The following is an 18,729-nucleotide window of genomic DNA, read 5'->3' on the forward strand; positions in this document are numbered from 1 at the left end:
CAGCGTTCACGTCTCCTTTGCCATCAAGATGTCACAACGTTTCTCTACCGTCGATGTTGCAGCGCACAATATCGCAGACGACCTCTACATCATCGTAGATGAAGACGTCTATGACCTGACCAAATTCGCGGACGAGCATCCCGGAGGAAAGAAGAGTATGGACCTCTACCCACAACACCAATCCAAAAAAACTAACAAAAACCAGTTCTTACCCGCGTTGCTGGCAAAGATGCCTCGAAGCAGTTCTGGAAGTACCACAACGAGAGTATCCTCAAGAAGTACCAGAAGCAACTGCAAGTAGGGTCGCTAGACACAAAGGCTGCGCCTCCCACTCCTCCAGCAACACCACCATCGCAGAAGAAGGAGCCCGTCAAGCCTGAGACTGTCTCAGGCGCCATTGCACCTCAGCCAACTGAGGCTGCTGCCGAGGAGGCTGAGTCATTCGACTCCTATGGCGACCTTATTCCATACGCCGACCCATCATGGTACCAAACCTACCACTCGCCCTACTATAACGAGACCCACGTAGCCCTCCGCGAAGAAGTTCGAGTATGGGTTGAGGAGAAGATCATGCCCAACGTCACCGAGTGGGATGAGGCAAAGAAGGTGCCAGATGAGATCTACAAGGAGATGGGTGACCGCGGCTACCTTGCCGGTCTGCTGGGCATTCACTATCCAGCGCAATACACCGATAAGCGAGTAGCAAGTGTACCACCTGAAAAGTGGGACCACTTCCATGAGATGATTCTCACAGACGAGCTGTCTCGCACCGGTAGTGGAGGTCTTGTCTGGAACCTCATCGGTGGCTATGGCATCGGTGGCCCACCAGTCTTCAAGTTTGCAAAGCCAGAACTAATCAAGCGCATTGGCCCTGGACTGCTCAGTGGTGACAAACGCATCTGTCTTGCCATCACCGAGCCCGACGCTGGCAGCGACGTCGCAGGTCTGACCTGCGAAGCCAAGCTCTCCGAGGACGGAAAGCACTACATCGTCAACGGCGAAAAGAAATGGATCACCAACGGCATCTGGTCCGACTATTTTACAACCGCGGTCCGCACCTCGAACAAAGGCATGAACGGCGTCTCCGTGCTCCTCATCGAGCGCTCAGCCGGCGGTGTCTCGACCCGCAGAATGGACTGCCAGGGCGTCTGGTCATCAGGAACAACATACATCACCTTCGAGGACGTCAAGGTCCCCGTCGAGAACCTCATCGGCAAGGAGAACCAGGGCTTCAAGGTCGTTATGACAAACTTCAACCACGAGCGCATAGGCATCATTATCCAATCTGTCCGCTTCGCGCGCGTCTGTTACGAGGAAAGCGTCAAGTACGCGCACAAGCGCAAGACCTTCGGCAAGAAACTCATCGACCACCCGGTCATCCGCCTCAAACTCGCACATATGGCGCGCCAGATCGAGGCCAGCTACAACTGGCTTGAGAACCTGGTGTACCAGTGCCAGCTCATGGGTGAGACTGAAGCTATGTTGAAGCTCGGTGGAGCTATTGCGAGTTTGAAGGCGCAGAGTACTACGACATTCGAGTTCTGCGCAAGGGAAGCGAGTCAGATCTTTGGCGGTCTGAGTTATAGTCGTGGTGGGCAGGGCGCGAAGGTCGAGAGGCTATACAGGGATGTAAGGGCGTATGCTATCCCGGGTGGAAGTGAGGAGATCATGCTGGACTTGAGTATCAGGCAAGCGCTGAGGGTGCACAAGGTTTTGGGGATGAAATTGTAGGCCATGTTGATGAGGTTGCGCGAAGTGGTACCAATACACATCGCCAATGGCGAAGACTTACTTTAACCTCCCCCACTCCGCTTTCAGTTCCACGTCTCCTTCTTCGTCGACGACTTTGCCCCTGTCCCACTCTCTATCCTGTCCTTCCTTGCTCCATACCACATCCTCTTCCATTGGGTCACCGCCTTTCTCCCACTTCTTCACTTGTTCGTCCTTGAACCCCGCTGCGCGCAGTCGATCTGCGCCTTGCTGCTTCCAGCGTTCGCGGTCCCGCATAACCTCTAGTGCTTCGCCCCAGTCGTCCTCGGCGTCTGAACCCGGTCTCATGTCCATGGAGGGATTGTAGTTAGCGGAGAAGCGAGACTCGATCCCCATGGAGTTCGCTTTGAGGACACCTCGGCCACGCGAGCGAACAGTAGGTTCAGGCGGAGGTGGTAGGGGGCCAACAATGGCTTCGAGTGGATCAGAGTTGGACGCTGGTGTTGCTGATCGTTGTTTACTCCTACGCGATGTCTTAGGGCTGCGCGATGAGCGTCTAGGCGAGCGTGACCGGTCACGCATTCTGTGGGTCTTGTGGCGAGGCGATCTTGACCGCGATTGAGTTGGAGATCTTGAGTATGGTCTTGGTTTTCTGCGGCTCCGGTCGTGCGATGATTTGTCGCGCGACCTCCTATCCTCTTCCTCACTATCGTGACGATGTCGACGGCCATCGCTCCGGTGGTCTCTCGACCGTCTCAATTTGTATGTTGTTCGATCGTCGTCACTGTCTTCGTGCCGCCTTTTATGTCTATGCCTCTCTCTACTTCTGTCCCTATGCCGTCTGGAATGCGAGTCTGGGTGGTCATCTCGATGCTCCCTCCTCTTACCCTTTCTACGATCAGCCTCGTCCTCGTCATGATCGTCTCTTCGCCTCGAGCGTCGTTTCTGTGAGTCGTCGTCTTTGGGTGGTGGGCTTAAGCGCTCTTCAATCCTCCTCTTCGCCCTGTCCACCGCCTCTGTGCGCTCCTTGTCTCTTTCGTGATTCATTTGCCTGAGTCGCGAGCTTGACTCCTCCGCCTCCTTCGCCAACAGTGCAGCATTGTGACTATCGGTTTGGCGGATGATGTGTCGCAGGAAGTTTGTGTTAGGTTTTGGTGCGCCCGCTCTAGATCTGATTGCAAGTTAGTCGTACCTAAGTGATATAGGGAGGAGCTCTTTGTACATTGGTGGCTACTTGGGAGCGTAGCAAATATCAGAGGCTTCCTACGCACCTCTTGGGGTTGAAGGCGTCCAGGCCAACTAGGTCATACGTCTTGCTCATCTTCTTGGCATCTTGCGCAAGAAGTTTTGCGACATACTCATCATCGTCAATACCAAATGGCATAGTTGAGGTGTAGGAGTGAAGAGGATTGAAGCATAGGACTCGATGTAATGAGGGCACAGGCTAGTCTCGGATGGGTAATAGCCGCGGCGTTCAGCCCTACGAGAAGGCGCGTGTATCGCCCAAAACAAACACCCCCCACTCTCTGCACATTGTGCAATCTGCAACAACTTCGACACAACATACTCACGATGGTAGCCACGCGTAAATCTGCATCAGCTGTGCCGACGTCGGCATCAGCTCTTGCGCAATTACAGCAAGACCACGAGCTCAAAATCCTTGCGATTACTGAGCCGTTGAAACCTAAGGACCTTCCCCAATCCTCAAAGAAGCGTAACTCCGCTGCATCAGTCGACGATGATCAGAATGTTGACACACATCCTGCAGCACTGGAAGCAGATCTGAAGCATTATAAGGTTTGTGCTGACCGCGGTTGTAGCAGGTCTGCGACTGACACCCACGACAGGAGCTTTTCAGCAAGCTACGCTTCTCTTACGTAGAGCAAGTCACGAAAGAAAAGTTTCTACGCAACCTCACCGAAGACCCACCACGGCTTGTCGAGGCTGCAGAAAATATCGAGAAGGAGGCCGATATTCTTGCGCTGAAGGCGAGCTTGAAGGAGCGTAAACTCGAAGTCGATGAGATACTGAAGCAGTTGGAAGAGAAAGGCAAAGAGCTTGCTTTGCGCTACGATGGCATGCAGCTGAGGCGACAGCAGCTGGAGACGCTGCCCACCGAAATCGAGGGTCTTGAAGCCAGCATTGCGCAATTGAAGCAGGATCAGACGCCCACATCAAGCAATCCAGAGCTTGGCCTTCCATTGCGGGAAACATTGAGGCTACTGAATGAGCGAGAGGCAGAATTGGCCGCACTAAATGCACAAATCGCACAGCTGCAATCCTCTCTGCCAACCCGAGCAAAAGAGCTGGAGAAGTTGGAGCGCGAGCTCAAGCCACTGGAGACCCAAAAACAGGGCACTGTCGCAGCAGCAAAGGAGGCAAGGCGGAGAAAAGAGGAGGGCGGCGGAATCGGCGACGAACTCGAGGAGAAGGGTCGATGGCTTACGGCATTTGAGAAAGCGCTGAGGGTTATGTTGGAAGTGGAGGGTTGAGCGTGGGTCTGCAGATCGCTTGGAGCCTCTTAGGCATTGGTGTTTTTCACGGTCATCTGGATCTGGAGTCACAGGCGTTTGAAAATTGTTTCTGAGATACCACCGATTTCGGCTTCTACAACCGCTGTATTATGCAACTCATTCAAACCCAAAGTTTTCCATCTGACTTAGCACAAGACAATCCCCATATCGTGCGACCTTGAAGGCGATAATGCTTAAGGTGCTGTCGAGCAAGAGCGGTCTGACGTAGATCTGGAGTCGCCTCACTTGCCAGCGCAGCACTGTCCAGAACTCGAAACTTGGAAGACGCGTCGCAGGGACCATCGTAGCTGAATGTAAAGATGGATGCATCATGATTGGGTGAGACCAGCCACCTCCAGGGCTATTTATCGTTTAGAGCGAATCAACCCGCCGGTTGCTGGGCCAAGTGGGGTGTTTACTCGGTGGGTCCTTCCTCACCAAGCTAGTTGGGTGGTGCAGCTACCCGCTGTCCAGCCTCTCCAATTCTGAGGCAACACGACTACGTTTGCGCGCGCAGGAGAACACCGCAGAATCTTCATACGTTCACGAATACCAAGAGGACAACGACACGACTGACGTTCTCAACCGAGCTGTCCGCAACGCCGGACGAGCTCATTCACCCAGTCCAGCGCCCAATATCGACACCAAGACCAGCCTGACCACAGGCAAACAACCTATCTCTACCCTCACGGCCTTTACGACGTTACGACTTTCTGGTTCCACCGTTTATTGCTAGTTTTTGTCGCGCGTTTTTTGGTTTCAGTCCCTGCATTATCACTGCTTTGAACTCTGTGGTCTGCCCGTTACACATTCATACCTGCGTCATCACTTCGAACCACTGGAGAACACCCTCGGGACACGACCACGACCATGTCAGACCAAGGGCTTTCAGCTCCTGGGAGCAGCGTCTACTCGTCCGACTCCATGTATGTTGGCGACGGAACATGGGATTCGCAGCGCAACACTTTCCTGCTGCCCAACTTGATGGGTGTCAACTTCGACACCATGCGCTACAATGGTGAGTAGACTAGATCCAAAGCTGAGGGCGCGTTGCTGACTCTTCAGGCATGGGCAATCGCTTTCGCAATATGGTCGGCTACAAGCCTCTCATCACCGCTCATGGTATTCTCGCTGCCATCACTTTCCTCTTCGTCGTACCCGGAGCAATCTTCATGGCCCGATTTCACCACCGAAACCCGCGGCTTGCACTGCGCGTACACATCTGGCTCCAGATTATGACGTTGCTTCTTGCTACTGCGCTTATCGTGCTGGGCTTCCAAGCTGTTGGGCTTGAGAGGTCATTGACCAACCCACATCACGGCATTGGCGTAGCTTTGTACACTCTTGTTGTTGTACAGGTTCTGGGAGGGTCTATCATACACCGCCTAGAGAAAGGCAAGGAGCGCTTCAAGGTGCCGCTCAAGCTTATTGTACGTCTATGATTGATATCACAATACTCACATAAGCTAACTTGCACAGCTACATCAATGGATTGGTCGCGTCGTGCTGCTTCTGGGTATCGCGCAGATCCCGCTTGGACTGACACTATATGGCTCACCCAAGGTATTGTTCATTCTGTTTGCAGTTTGGGCATTCTTGCTTTTGGTTGTTTATTTCGTGCTTTCATACAGGAATCAGCCTGAGATGGGCTTCGATGACAACACAACGTACATCACTGATCGCACTGCAAGCACCAGAAGCCGAAGGAGTCGTGGTGGTCGCGGTCTTGGAGCTTTGGCGACAGCGGGTGCAGCTGGTGCTGGGCTTGCTGCCTTGGCGTCCAGGAACAGATCACACAGTCGCAGCCGCAGCAGACGCCGTGGAGACGAAACAACTGTGTTGAGCTCTCGCCCTGATTCACGTTCACGGGTCACCGAGTCACGATTTACCGAATCCTACTTGAGCGATGAGAAGTACAACGACAAGCGCAAAGGTTCTACTTGGCGAGATCGCTTTCTTGGTGCTGGAGCTGCCGCAGGAGGAATTTTTGCCTTCAAGTCCCTATTCGGCAAGAAGAAGGACAAGCGTGCTTACACTGAAACGTCGACTGGCAGTGATGTCAGTTATGGTCGCCCATTAGGTCAATCTGAGGTCACTCAGACAGATTTGAGCCGTCTTGAGGAAGGAAGAGCTCCAGACTCACCAGCAAGGAACCAAGACTGGCGTCGTGTCGAAGAAAGAGAAGCCGCTCAAGCAGCTGCCATGGGCGCAAGTCCATTGCGAGCTGGTCATCGTCCAGCAAGAAGTGGTGGATCCATCGACTCATTCGACAGCCGTACAAGCTTTAACGATCACCACGATTCCCGCCCTCTCAGAGAAGAATCATCATATGGAGTCAAAGATGGGATCATGACCCTTGGAGCCATTGGATTCCTCAAGCACACATGGAACAAACGCCAAAACAGGAAAGAAGAAGCACGAATTGAGGAGTTGAGGCAACAAGACATCGAGGAAGAGAAGATCGCCCGAGCAAACAGTAACCGCCGAAGATTCACTGGTGACGGCGCGGCACCTCGCAGGCACAACGGACCACCATCAACAATTTATTCTGAAACCGAGATTTCGGGCATGACACCTTCTGTGGCAAGGCCGAACGTTGCTCCACCACCTATGACTTCGTCTGCTGGCCCCTCTGTCCTACGTCCAGCTGATAACACCGTTCTTTCTGATTCTGGGTCTGAGGCGTATATTTCTCCTGGTGGCCGTTCCCATCGTCGCCATCGCCAATCTGCAGGCGCCGCAGCTCTCGCTGGTGGAGCAGCAGCAGCCTCTTCTGGATCACCTTCAAGAAGGAGGAACAGTCGGGACGAAAGCGTTGCCTCCCCTCCAGTGTCTGTCAAAGTCAAGATGCACAACGATGGCCGACATGTAACACTTCGACGCTTGAACGAAGAGGAGGCAGCAGCAGAACGAGATGCTAGGAGGCGAGAACGACAGCGCAGAAACCGCAACGGGAGCATGTCTTCCCTGAGTCAACTCGACGGAGACCGATGGCGAAGAACGGAAGCTCTTGAGGCACAACAAGCGCAAGAAATGGCACAATCACAAGCAGCTCCACCACCCACATCGCAACCTGGAGCGCCTCTGCAAATGCCAGAGCCTTACATCCCTCCCCCTCCTCCGGGTCCACCTCCAAACTTTGGTGGAACAGCTCAGAGGCCACCAGCGCATATCAGTCTTCCCCCTCCTCCACCAATCCCAGCGGCGGACCCTAGCATCTTGAGCAGTCCTCACGGCACCCAGATATATGGAACAGAGACGGACGTCAGCAACTACGACTCAAACAGAAGGCGGAGAAGGGCCGAGAGGGCCCAAGCGAAACAAGCTAGGCTGGGCGGGAGCCGTGTGGAGTTCTCTTGAAGATGATATTGATGTTGATGCTAGAGCCAGAGCGTTGCATGGAGGCTGAATTTGCATTTCCAAGCGTAATCCTTTATAAGTGTTTTATCCAGGTGGACCATTAGTATGGAAATTTTCCCATTGTAGATACTTTCAGCATGGTGTATAAATATATCCCGTGTTCACCGATGACTTGTTCCGCGGAGTTGATCCCTGTGATTTGCAACTTGAAGTTAGACGAAGGATGTGGTACGCACTACTCAAGCGCATCACTTATAGATTTACCAGCGCCCTGGACTCTCAAGCCGCAACACCACAAGTACATCATCATTGACGTGCCTTGCCGTCCTCTCCCATACGCTGCCGTGGTGATAGTTGCAGTGTAACACTTCCTGCTGGGGTGATTTGTGGCGCGTAAAGCCTAGACATTATGTGGCACCTCACTCTAGAACGCTTTCCGGACCACTCTTATGCGACTGCTCAACACCGCGTCGCCCTCATGTTCGTCGTTGTCGGCAGCATCTCGGGGCCCTGGTTGCTTCCAGCCGGTGGATGAGTCCGCAAAAGGGCCTTTAGGAGGACGTCAAAAAGATATAAGCAGTCTGTCGCTACGCTGGTGGTGTGGAGTAGCATCTCAGATACTTCAGATACCTCGAAATTCGATATCTGCCAAAAACATTCGACAACAGCAGCTCAATGCCCTGTGACGACGAAGGCGGCCGATGATGCAATTCCCACCTCACACCACCGCTCGAGGTCACATCCTGACCTCTCAGATGCACCCATGAGACGACAGCGCCTCGCGACTACTGCCTTCCTGTCGAAGGAGATGCGACTTTTCGCAGCGCTCTGGGGACTTTTTCCTGGCTGCTGCATGGATCCTAAGGAACACCCGCCGTAAGGTGACGACATTCGAGCCACCAGCCTACCGGGGACTTCCGAGGATTGCTATTGCTTGCCAGATCAGGGCAGCGACAACAATGGGGTGGAATGGGGAACGAGTGGTGCGCTGTCGGCAAAAATGTTTGGAGTACCCGCAAGGTGGATCGTTCAGTGATGAATCAGATACCAGCAACCGAGTCGCAGAGCACGCAGAAAAAGTTGCTGCCCGGGCAGTTAGGACAACCAGCGCCTGCAAAGGTACGAAGAGCGCATGCAAGGGCGGTCAGTTAGACTGCGCCTGTTCATCGCGGTTTACCTGCCGACAGCACGTCGACTGCCTTTCCCGCTGCGCTGCGCTGCTGCGGGAGATTTTCGGACCATTGGCACCACTCCGTGCACTCGCCCTAGCAAAAGCTCCCGCCGCGCTGGAAGGGAACCGTGCCATCCTCGACAATTACTCACACCGAGCGGTCAGCCTGGGAGTCGTCGTCAGGCCTGTTCCAGCCCAGCAGGCCGCCCAAGCTCGCTGGCTGGCAACCGGATGGTAAGCGTTTGGCCTACCCTGCAGCAGAATCCTTTCCCCAGCGCTAGTGCCAGGGATGCCGGATCAGCCTCCATGACCTGCCATTGGACTCGCCTAGTGCAAGCCACATCCTTGCAACGCAGCGGCAGTCACTAGTCCACGGTCTAATATGCGGCTTTGACGCTTGGTCGTTCTGTCGTCCTGGTTTAATCAGGTGCGAATGGGCGTTCTCTGAACCTCTCCAGCATGATGACACAAGGACCATGCGAAAACATCTCCCGGACCACAGAGTAACATATTGAACATACATAGTCCCATTGGATCCGCTCCGCCACCAATCCACGCCCACGCGGAGGACGACTCTCTTGTCCACTGGCCTGCAACACCACCATGGCCTCCACTACCACCACCATTGCTCCCGTCAAGCGAGCCTGCGATAGGTGCGTATGCTGTTGTCGCCGTGTGAACAACGACTGATATTACGGTAGCTGCCATCGAAGGAAAGTCAAGTGCATAGGTGAAGGCACCAACCCGTGCAAGAACTGTGTCTCCGCAGGCCTAGCATGCACATATAATGCCATTCCCCAGAAGAAAGGACCCAAAGGCAGCCGGGCCAAAGTTCTTTCTGAACTGCGTGAGAACCAACGAAACGCACAACTAGCTTCCGGCTTTCCACAAGAGCTCGGCCACGATGGACGACCACTATCTTCTCAGAATGTTCGAACCCCAGGCCTGCTACCCCCCGCCCTCGTCGAGAGCTGCATGGAATTCTTCTTCGTCAATGTCTACCCTTCACAGCCTGTACTGCACCGACAAAGGGCACAAGAAGCGGTCGTCAACATGGACTGTTCTATCGAAGCCTACTGCATGATCGTCTCTTTGTGTGCATACGTCATGATTAAAGCAAACATGAAGATTCAACCTAACCTTCTCGAACGCCATGAGATGGCCCAGATGTCCAATGTCCAGTTCGGACACATTCTTCTTGAGGAATCCGTTCGCGTACGGAGAGGATACGACTATCGCGAGAACCCCACACACTGGACCGTCCTCACATCATGGCTGTACTGTGGGTGCTACTTTGGACTTGCGAAGGAAAACACAGCGTGGTCCTACCTCCGCGAAGCAACAACACAAGCACAACTCCTAGGAATGCACGATGAAGAGACCTATAAGCACGATCCACTCGATGCTTCACGCAAACGTGTCCTCTACTGGTTGCTCTTCATGGCTGAAAGGTACCAATACCTCAGACTCATGCGTGTCACAGCTGACCTTGAGTCCAGGACATATGCTATTCACAAACACCGGCCAATCACACTCTATCCAACTATCCATCCTCCTTCCTTGGACGAAGTACCTTCAGATCGACCAGTCGCCGTCGGCCTTGAGCTGATGATCAACCTGTATAAGACCATCGATGACACGTTTGTGAACATCTGGAACCGAGTTCACAGTCACGCAAACCCCTCTTGGATCGCACAATTGCAAACACAGCTCTCCGAGGCAGTTCCGGCATATCTTGAATGCACTGAAGCTCAGGCCGTCGAAATTCGCGTTACCCAACAGTGGCTACGAGCAATGGTCTGGCAACTATGCGTCTGCCAGGGACTTGTGAGCAGCGTTAGCCAAGACACTTCCATGACATTCAAATTTCCGATTCAGATTTCGAGGGATCTCCTGACTATGACACACCAATTCTCGCAGCCGGCCATGGAGGTACACGGCGTTGGTCTGGTGAGTGCCACTACAGATTCCATTTCCACCCTTTCCTGCATTCTATTCCTTCTGCGCATCCGGACCCCTCTCCGTTCCGATTGTGCCATTCCTGTTACATGCTGCATCAGCACGGGCCCACCAGCAACGTCAATCTCTGACGTCCGCTCCTTGGTCCATTAGTCTACACCTTCCTGGTCTGTCCATGCACACGCACTTAGCAACTCTTTACCGTTCGGGCTTGACACGCTTTGAATACGGGTTTCGGGCTAACACCACTGCAGATCGAAAAGCTGTTCGATATCGCTTGCTGCCTAACTGACGTGGTAGCTTGCACGTCGTTTTCGCCAGATGCTTTTGCTCTGGGCCCGCGAGATTATGTTTCTCGCTTCTTGATACTCATCCAGACGTTGCGCGGTGGACAGTCCCGGTATCTGCCACTGCTCCTCGCCAAGCTGCAGGAGGTACTGCCCAACCTCCCCCTTCCCCGGTCCCTGAACCTGCCCCAAACGCTCCCTACCTCGTCGATCGGTCTTGGTGCTAGTGGTGGCATGGTGCCTTCAAACGTAGGCAACGAGTTCTCAGCGCTTCCCTCTGTCATCTCACCAACGTATCCATCGACTGAGTTGATTCGCAGGCTCGCCGCACAGACCGGGGCTCAGCTCCCTTTCAGCACGTCTCAACAGCCTATGGTTCCAGCTCCAAGCTCTCGCATTGAAGATATGTCAATCTATGGCTCTACTCACAGTACGTCGCATTCCTCCGGGTCTGCACCTAGGAGCAACTCGGCAACGCCAGGGCCTTACGAACCACCCATGTCACAAGCGCGCGCGCAGATTGTTGGCCATCTCTCTGCTCAGCTTCCGTCGACCGTCACTCAGCATATTCACATACAATCACACAATATCGGTGTGAATCCTACCGCTTACGACCCACGATTCAACGTTCAGGGTTTCCCAGTGGATCCCGCGATGATGTTCAAGCAATAGACGATGGTTCTTAATACCCGGAAGGTCGTTCATTGGGTAACACAAAAAAGAAGTTGTGTGGCACGACTGCCAAAATCCTTTCCATCGCGTACCAACCAATCACGATCAAAGAATCGTAGGAGCCAGACCTCGGAATACCGCACCTCGCATTCGAACAATGCCATAGGAGTCGTTTTGAGTCAATAGGCGACAGCCGTCAGGTATGTCGATAAATCATAAGAAGCTCTTTGGAGTCCTTGTGAAACATCCATATTTACGGCGTACGGATTCAGGTTCACCTCTGCAGCATTTCAGCACAGCGTTATTAGACGCGGGAATGCGGACACGTCCACCACTGCCAGTATAGCCACACAGTTAGAAGCAACGGGATTCGGATAAACATGCGGATTACTACTAGCGAGTTATTACGACATACCTACAGTTATCCAGCGCACAGCGCACGGCGCACAGGCATTAGACGAACTCACAAATTCAATCAAATGTAACGTCTCGATATCTCAACACGGGTCCCGTCAAATTTGGCACATTGTCAACGCTCAAACAACGGCCGCACGGTGCAAGTGATGGACATGAGTCGGTAGGGTGACTGTACTTTCCACTTCACGTGGGGTAGCAACTAACGACTGAACCACTCGAACCACCTGGTGATTCTGAGATCGTCAGAGGGGACTGCTCGCTCACAGACCTGCATGTCGCAAGGCTGGCGCTGCTCATTCCGGATTACCAGACCAAGAAAAGCCGCCCAGGGGCGTTCCATGTTTAGGACTCCCGAGCAGCGGTTGCACGGACTAGGTCACGACTTCACGGCTTACGGAACCATGTCTGTGGTGAGGGTAGTGCAACGGTTGGGATTATCAACGCTGGCAGGTACGAGTTGATCTGGAGTGAGGCGGGTGTTCTTGGGCTTCTACTAGGACCAAGGTTTGATACTATCTACTTTCGATCGCGAGCCCCGGTCTTCCGCAAGCTCCGAGCATCGACGTCAACTGTGCGGTACACACATACGTCTCCAGCGGGGCTAAGAGTGAGGCGCACAGCCTTCTTCCAAGACATGGTTCATGGAGAAGAACACGGCGTGCAAAGGATAAAGCCTGCTTTCGATACTTGTAATTGAAGTGACTTGGCAAGTGTACCGCGTGCTCTGGGCCTCGTTTATCTACGAACTCTATCACAATTCTCCGCGAACGCACCTCGAGACACAGCTGCCCTCAATGAAACATGAATGCTCCATTTCCAGTATCACACAGATCGCCATACAAAGGCTACTGTAGCCTGCTGGTAGGGTACCAGACACCTGTCATGCAACCGTTTGCAATCTGCCCACTCGCCCAGAGTTTATTTCTGTCTCAGTCTCAGTGCGACAAGCTTCCTGTATGAGTCCATATGCCAAACATCCCGGGTGAACGTTTGATGAATTAGGGTCTGTGTGGGAACGTCGTTGGTCACGCTTCATCTTTTGGGTCGGCCCGCCTCCTGGGCTGGACGTCAGAGCGTTTTAAGGTTCACAGCGCTACAAGCGGCGCCGTTCGTTCGCGTCACTTGCCCTCCGACTTGGAGTTTTGGAGCGAAGGATCACTGACAAACGGGGTGTTCCATGTGCATTTTGGCATTACATTGTATCCTGGTTCAGGCATGAGCAGTCGATAAATGCTGGGGTTGGACACAGCCTCGCTCTGAGCGGAATGATGTGTGTTTGATTGGCCTTTTAGTGCGCAGACGATCACTGGCGGAACGTGTTCCCATGAATCGCAGGTTAGACGTCGAAAGCGAAGCTTTCGACGTGGGAAGGCTGAACTTACCATTCGCCCGGGCCTTGCACTATCGCTCTCGCATCGACACTCGGATGTGCAGATGTCCCTCTTCAGACGCTGCAGCTCACACTCGCTCCATCAACGAACCGCAACGAAGCTTCATGCACATGCATGACATTCGACGGACCCATAGCGAGCACGGTCCTTCACGCTTGACCGGATACGGACACCCACGCAGCTCGTAAAGGGTTGTGAAGGCTAGTTAGCTAGCTTTTCATGTGCCATGCTTGTCGATCCTCAGCGGTGTGGCGACTATCGCGCCATCGACTTGGAAGGTGTTTCCCGCAAGTGTACCCCTCCTGGAGCGTGTTTCCCTCAGAAGCTTGTGCCTATGAAAGGCCCTTCGGTCGGGCCGAGTTTCAAACGCCATCAAACACCGTCGCTGCCCCAGAGTCCCGCCGCCGTCGCTTTTAGATCCCCGACTCTTGCGGCTGCTAGAACCTCTAGGGATGAGTGGCGTTCGCTGGCGTACAGTGTGGTACCACCTGGCCGGGATTGCGCTCCTGCCAGTTATCAAAATTCATTTCCATCTTGCAATTTTGCATCAAAGGTCGAATTCTGCTTGACATTTTGGTCAAGGAGCATTGATGTCGCGAGCCAAGCATAGAAATCCCAGATCCTAAGCGGGAGCAGCGCCAGGGCTGTCAGTTCCGGAACGGTTGCAGACGATAAGGCGTTAGTCTCGGTTCATTCCGAATAGTCTGTTCCTTGTTTTCTCGTATTTGGATTATAGTGAACTCAGAACTGGGCAGTTCTCAAGGATAGTTTTTCATGTTGAGGACGCTGATGACGATAGTTCAAAGGCTTAGACCAGATCCAACCCGGCATCAAACGCTCCTTGAGTACGAGGGACTGAGTACCGATAGCGTACACTCTATCGTGGCGTTTGCGGAGACGCCATATGGGATCATTTAGGATTAGTATACCCACCAGACCCTGATAACCGCAGTTTGACAGCTCAACCACGTGTGAATGTGTGCCAGTCTTGCATGCTCCTTGACGATTAGACTTTCGAGATCGACTTGGATTGTCTTGGTTGTTTCGCTGGCTGGTGTCGAGGCATACGTTCGGCGGTTCAATTAAACGTCGGCGGGGTTCCCAATGCAAAGAAACGCTCGATGCATCAACAGTTCGGTTCACCTGGCTACGATGAGACGATCATGCAATAAGTCATGCAATAGATCATGTAACAAATCGTACAATGTCTAGCATGGATTTCTTATCCGAGCTGCTAGAGGCTCGTGGTGTCTTGGATCTTCCTTGCCTGGACGGTCTGTGAGCCTGTTGGAGGTGTTCTGATATGCTCATGCATGCAACATGTCATCCAAGCATCTTCCCGTTGGCTCCTGCACGTGCTCGACTCTTCACATGCAGGAGTGATCCAGGTCTATGGGGCATTGACCAATCAGGGCTTAACGCAAGTTCCTTCCGGTATCGCAAAATCGATGTTTGGACCAAGCCATGGCGGCGCGGAACTCTATGACAAGAGAAATAGCTTCGCGTCGAGGGCGTTGGGCACCTCTGTGTCTACGGTCTTTTCCTTTTTGTGTGCGGTTGCTCGTGCGGTTCCCGTTTGGTAGAGGCCGGCCCTCCTTCGGTAGACTAAGCATTTGGGTTCTGCCGCTCCTGGAGATCTGTGCGAGCGTAACGTCGCTGCTATGCACTTGCGCATATACATTTGTGATTGGCTAGGGTCCTGCGTCCGCGCTTCGAATTGGTGGTGGGGGACCGACTTCCCAAACGGACGAGCTCAGGGCAGCGAAGGAGGCAGTGCTGAAAGATTATTGCTGTGGACTGAATCGCCGGATCGCAAGGCTTGTCATTGGCAAAGGTAGATCCCCCGATCCTTGTTCATTGGACATGCAAGACGCTGAATCGCTAATGTTGATGCGTCGAGGCGTTGCTAGAGCTAAAGCCAGTGTAATTCGACTTGAGCATCGCTGTCCATCTGCAACCCAAATCCTGCGGAAACATGCTCGGTAGGATTCTGAGCACGTATCGGTTTGATTGCAGAATAGTGAAGTAGTGAGACATTGCTAACTTTGTCAGTGATAGACTCTTTCACTGCCGGTGTGTCCCAGCCTTGCCGGGTGTGTGAGTTTCCTGCTGGGGCCACTGACACTTCCGCTCCTCCCGCCGCCGCAAATATGACCGCCGGCAGATATCTTAATCGATCCTACAAGGAGACGTGGTATCTTGGCCATTAATCGCTGCGCTCGCGCTCGTTTCCCGGAGACGGTTCCTTTTCGGTTCCGCCCAGGTGTTCAGGTACCGCGGCCTGCTTGCGGCCCCAGGTTTTGGCAGCCACAGGGTCCTCGCGACGCGGCATACATCGAGGAGTCTCAGCTCGGGAGTTGTTGAAGCGAGGATCTTGTCATGCGTAGATGAGGGATACAAGGATGTCAGGTATGAGCCGATGTCGACCTTGAGAACGCCAACCTCGAGATCCAGATATGTTCGATCTGGACCTGGAAAGTGATGTCATCAGAGCTCTTCCGTCCGCTACCTCCGTTCTCTTCGATCGCTTTCCTTGCAGTATGCCTCACCTTGAGGTTGGGGTTGATTTACCAGGTATGGCAGGTATACACGCAGCCAAGGTCTGGTCACCTGTTATCTCCGGCTTGTCACGTATAGAGCAGTCTTTGGTAGGAAGCTTTCCAAGGTTTGTTTGTGAGAGCCCTGACCGTGGCAGGTAAGCGCTCCGTTTCCATGTGGAATGGTAGTGTGTTTCGTGGTAGGTATGACAGGTAGGTGTACACACAGCCGGTATTCGCGGTCGTCACCAACACAAAGCGGTCTTTGGTAGGCTTTTCTTGTTCGTCTACGTTATGAACACTGAGCTGGTAAGTAATGACCTTGGTAGGTATTGCTCCATTTTCCATATGGCATTACAATGTGCCCAATCGAGTATCTGTTCTTCCGTAACTCACCATGATGATCGTACACCCCAAGTAGCTTGTCGGACTCTTAGTATTCATGCGCCCTTGATCGTTTCGCTTTTCAGACCGTAGTGCAGCGATCCAAGCTACTCACAGCATATTGCATTGCGCTGCCGGGCTCGATGACCGAGGATTCGACCGACATTCACGTCTCAGCTTTAACGTTGCTTATGCGTCCATATCGGAAAATACTTAATAATCTCGTGGTGATGAAAGAGTTGGAAAAGCAATGAGAATTAAGGGACTGACTGTTGTTGATGGGGTCGTGCAGGAGGCCCACCTCCCTCGCCAGGTCATTTGCACCACTACCACCACTCCATATGTCTCATGTGTTCACGAGCCCTGCGCATGTTTGTGCATCCCGTTTCTTCTGATGATATCTTTTGGTCTCAGCCATCGTCCCAATATATGTACCCCTGCCAGTAACGAGTGATCTGCCGGGACAAGCTTTCAGCCAGATCGCTGTCACCGCCCGCCGTCGAGGCCAAAGCATGTGGTGCATCCTTCGTTGACCATACCTCGAAGAAGCACTAGAAATGGATCAATGACAAGAGCTGGCGTTGAGGCGGGTGGACCTATCTTGCGACGATGTGAGCACCCGATGCAATGCGCCTGACGCGAGATAGCAGTCTCGCGCGCACGTCATGATCAGTACGATAGTCAACATCATGGTGTTCACGCCCTCAAGGTCCTCAACAATGTCCAGGCAACGCGCGATCTTTATCGACACTGGCCACGTGTAATCAGAAAATCGTGAAGGATCCGAAGGACTCTTATTCGGCATTGACAGCGTTGCCCCATTCTGTTCACCCCTTGCATAATTCCTTCAAAAACATGTCGCTTACCTGCATCCTCATTCAGATATGGTGTTGACACCCCTACAGTGCAACTGCTTGTAGAAAATATCTGCGCCTTCTATCAAGCCTAGGCGCCATGTGTATCTTTTCCTGGAGCTGTAGCATGTCTCAGAGCCCTGGGCGACAGCCGATTTGCCCGGCACGTCACACGCATTGGTAATTGGACCGGGACTAGCACAACTACGCCGCTGAACGATCACTGTATAATCTTCCATTATCGTCAAGTGTGTATGCTGGAGGATGTCTCATAAGGTTCTGTCAGCCCCTCCTCGAGTCTTGCTCGCAAGCAAACATATCCACATGTAAGCAGCAAACAAGGCTGAGTCCTGACTTCTCACTACATATCACTACAGCATTTCAACATGCTTACTCGACTCCTCGACCTCCCATCAGAACTCCTCCTCCAAATCCTAGCCACCCTCCCGGTAAAGCCACTCCTCCGATTCGCGCAAACATCCCACTACGCACGTAGCCTAGCTTACTCGAACCTACAATCTCTCTCCCTCGCAATCTATCCATCTCATCGCAGCTCCTGGCACAATAAACTCTTCATCGCCCAGCACAAGCCAAAACACGCCCTGCACGCCGCCATCCAGATACCACGGGCCTGGGACTTCGACTACACCACGCTTCTAACTTTCCACAACAAGATTGTTGCGAGCATCTTGAGCCGCCATGCATCTGTGCTGCAGAAACTCGAACTCACGTTCTGGACGCTCTCGATACCTATAGCTCGGGCGATTGCAAAGCTGCCAGCACTCAAGGAACTCAACATCTGCATTGAGACCGTGCAAGCCGTGCCGCGAGCGTATATGAATGTGCAGCGGAAAGAAGAGGGTAAAGCGTGGGCCCTACTTCCTTGTAGTCCTTCATGGACTCACCTCATCCACACGCTTCGGATCGAGAACGCCAAGATCAACACCTCGCAGCTACACTGTCTGATTGCTGGGGCCGGTAGATTGAGAGAGTTGGCGCTGAGAAAGTGCGACATGCTCACCAGCTCACTCTGGGACACCGAAAGGTTGAGCAGCTTGCGGCATCTCAGTATCACAGACTGTGCGAACGTGCACGCCAATTCGACAGCGCTGGAGGCAATAAGCAAAATGCAGAGATTAAAGGTACGTCAGCCTCATGCTCTGTCACGTCAAGATTCCGAGTGAGATCGCGAGTGCAGCGTTGCACACGATAAGCGGACTGGGCTAATTTGGGTTGTGCTACACAGGTTCTGGACTTACATGGGTGTAGTGGTTTGGACGGCGAGGTTTTGGAACAGTGGAACAGGGATGTCTGGCGTGTGCCTTTGTTTGTGGCACCGAGGCCGCGTGGGATGCTGAAGGAGGAGGTGCATATTGAGGTGGATCCGGATTATCTGCTTGAGCAGGATTAAGCTGTCTATTGAACTATCAAAGATGCTTGCTGCTTGATGCTTAGAATTGGCATCTCCAAAGTG

At 53.1% G+C, this 18,729-nt stretch overlaps 6 protein-coding genes across 6 annotated transcripts; 5 read left to right on the forward strand and 1 right to left on the reverse strand.

The window, feature by feature from the left end:
* Window positions 1–28: 28 nt before the first annotated feature.
* On the forward strand, window positions 29–1,731 carry BU25DRAFT_329465 (acyl-CoA dehydrogenase NM domain-like protein; the record flags this gene model as incomplete). The annotated part of the gene is made up of 2 exons (XM_033702316.1): window positions 29–155; window positions 206–1,731. 2 exons carry the CDS (start codon window positions 29–31, stop codon window positions 1,729–1,731), a joined length of 1,653 nt encoding a protein of 550 aa, XP_033566820.1.
* A 28-nt stretch (window positions 1,732–1,759) lies between these two features.
* Window positions 1,760–3,441, reverse strand: BU25DRAFT_79071 (uncharacterized protein). The gene is made up of 2 exons (XM_033712118.1): window positions 2,982–3,441; window positions 1,760–2,881 (listed from the first exon to the last, which is right to left on the reverse strand). Exons 1-2 carry the CDS (start codon window positions 3,092–3,094, stop codon window positions 1,789–1,791), a joined length of 1,206 nt encoding a protein of 401 aa, XP_033566821.1. The 5' UTR covers window positions 3,095–3,441; the 3' UTR covers window positions 1,760–1,788.
* BU25DRAFT_487088 (uncharacterized protein) lies at window positions 3,246–4,274 on the forward strand. The gene is made up of 2 exons (XM_033711256.1): window positions 3,246–3,507; window positions 3,558–4,274. Exons 1-2 carry the CDS (start codon window positions 3,283–3,285, stop codon window positions 4,200–4,202), a joined length of 870 nt encoding a protein of 289 aa, XP_033566822.1. The 5' UTR covers window positions 3,246–3,282; the 3' UTR covers window positions 4,203–4,274.
* A 438-nt stretch (window positions 4,275–4,712) lies between these two features.
* On the forward strand, window positions 4,713–7,725 carry BU25DRAFT_382256 (uncharacterized protein). Its single transcript, XM_033704236.1, has 3 exons — window positions 4,713–5,241; window positions 5,289–5,653; window positions 5,703–7,725. Exons 1-3 carry the CDS (start codon window positions 5,094–5,096, stop codon window positions 7,581–7,583), a joined length of 2,394 nt encoding a protein of 797 aa, XP_033566823.1. The 5' UTR covers window positions 4,713–5,093; the 3' UTR covers window positions 7,584–7,725.
* Window positions 7,726–9,155: 1,430 nt separating this feature from the next.
* On the forward strand, window positions 9,156–12,017 carry BU25DRAFT_79103 (uncharacterized protein). The gene is made up of 3 exons (XM_033712119.1): window positions 9,156–9,407; window positions 9,456–10,704; window positions 10,968–12,017. The coding sequence occupies exons 1-3, from the start codon at window positions 9,358–9,360 to the stop codon at window positions 11,670–11,672; spliced, it is 2,004 nt and encodes a 667-aa protein (XP_033566824.1). The 5' UTR covers window positions 9,156–9,357; the 3' UTR covers window positions 11,673–12,017.
* A 5,262-nt stretch (window positions 12,018–17,279) lies between these two features.
* BU25DRAFT_405962 (uncharacterized protein) lies at window positions 17,280–18,672 on the forward strand. The gene is made up of 2 exons (XM_033705167.1): window positions 17,280–18,397; window positions 18,502–18,672. Exons 1-2 carry the CDS (start codon window positions 17,642–17,644, stop codon window positions 18,664–18,666), a joined length of 921 nt encoding a protein of 306 aa, XP_033566825.1. The 5' UTR covers window positions 17,280–17,641; the 3' UTR covers window positions 18,667–18,672.
* The last annotated feature ends 57 nt before the right edge of the window (window positions 18,673–18,729 follow it).

This window comes from Macroventuria anomochaeta (assembly GCF_010093625.1).
Source record: "Macroventuria anomochaeta strain CBS 525.71 unplaced genomic scaffold BU25scaffold_2, whole genome shotgun sequence".
Classification (NCBI taxonomy): domain Eukaryota; kingdom Fungi; phylum Ascomycota; class Dothideomycetes; order Pleosporales; family Didymellaceae; genus Macroventuria; species Macroventuria anomochaeta.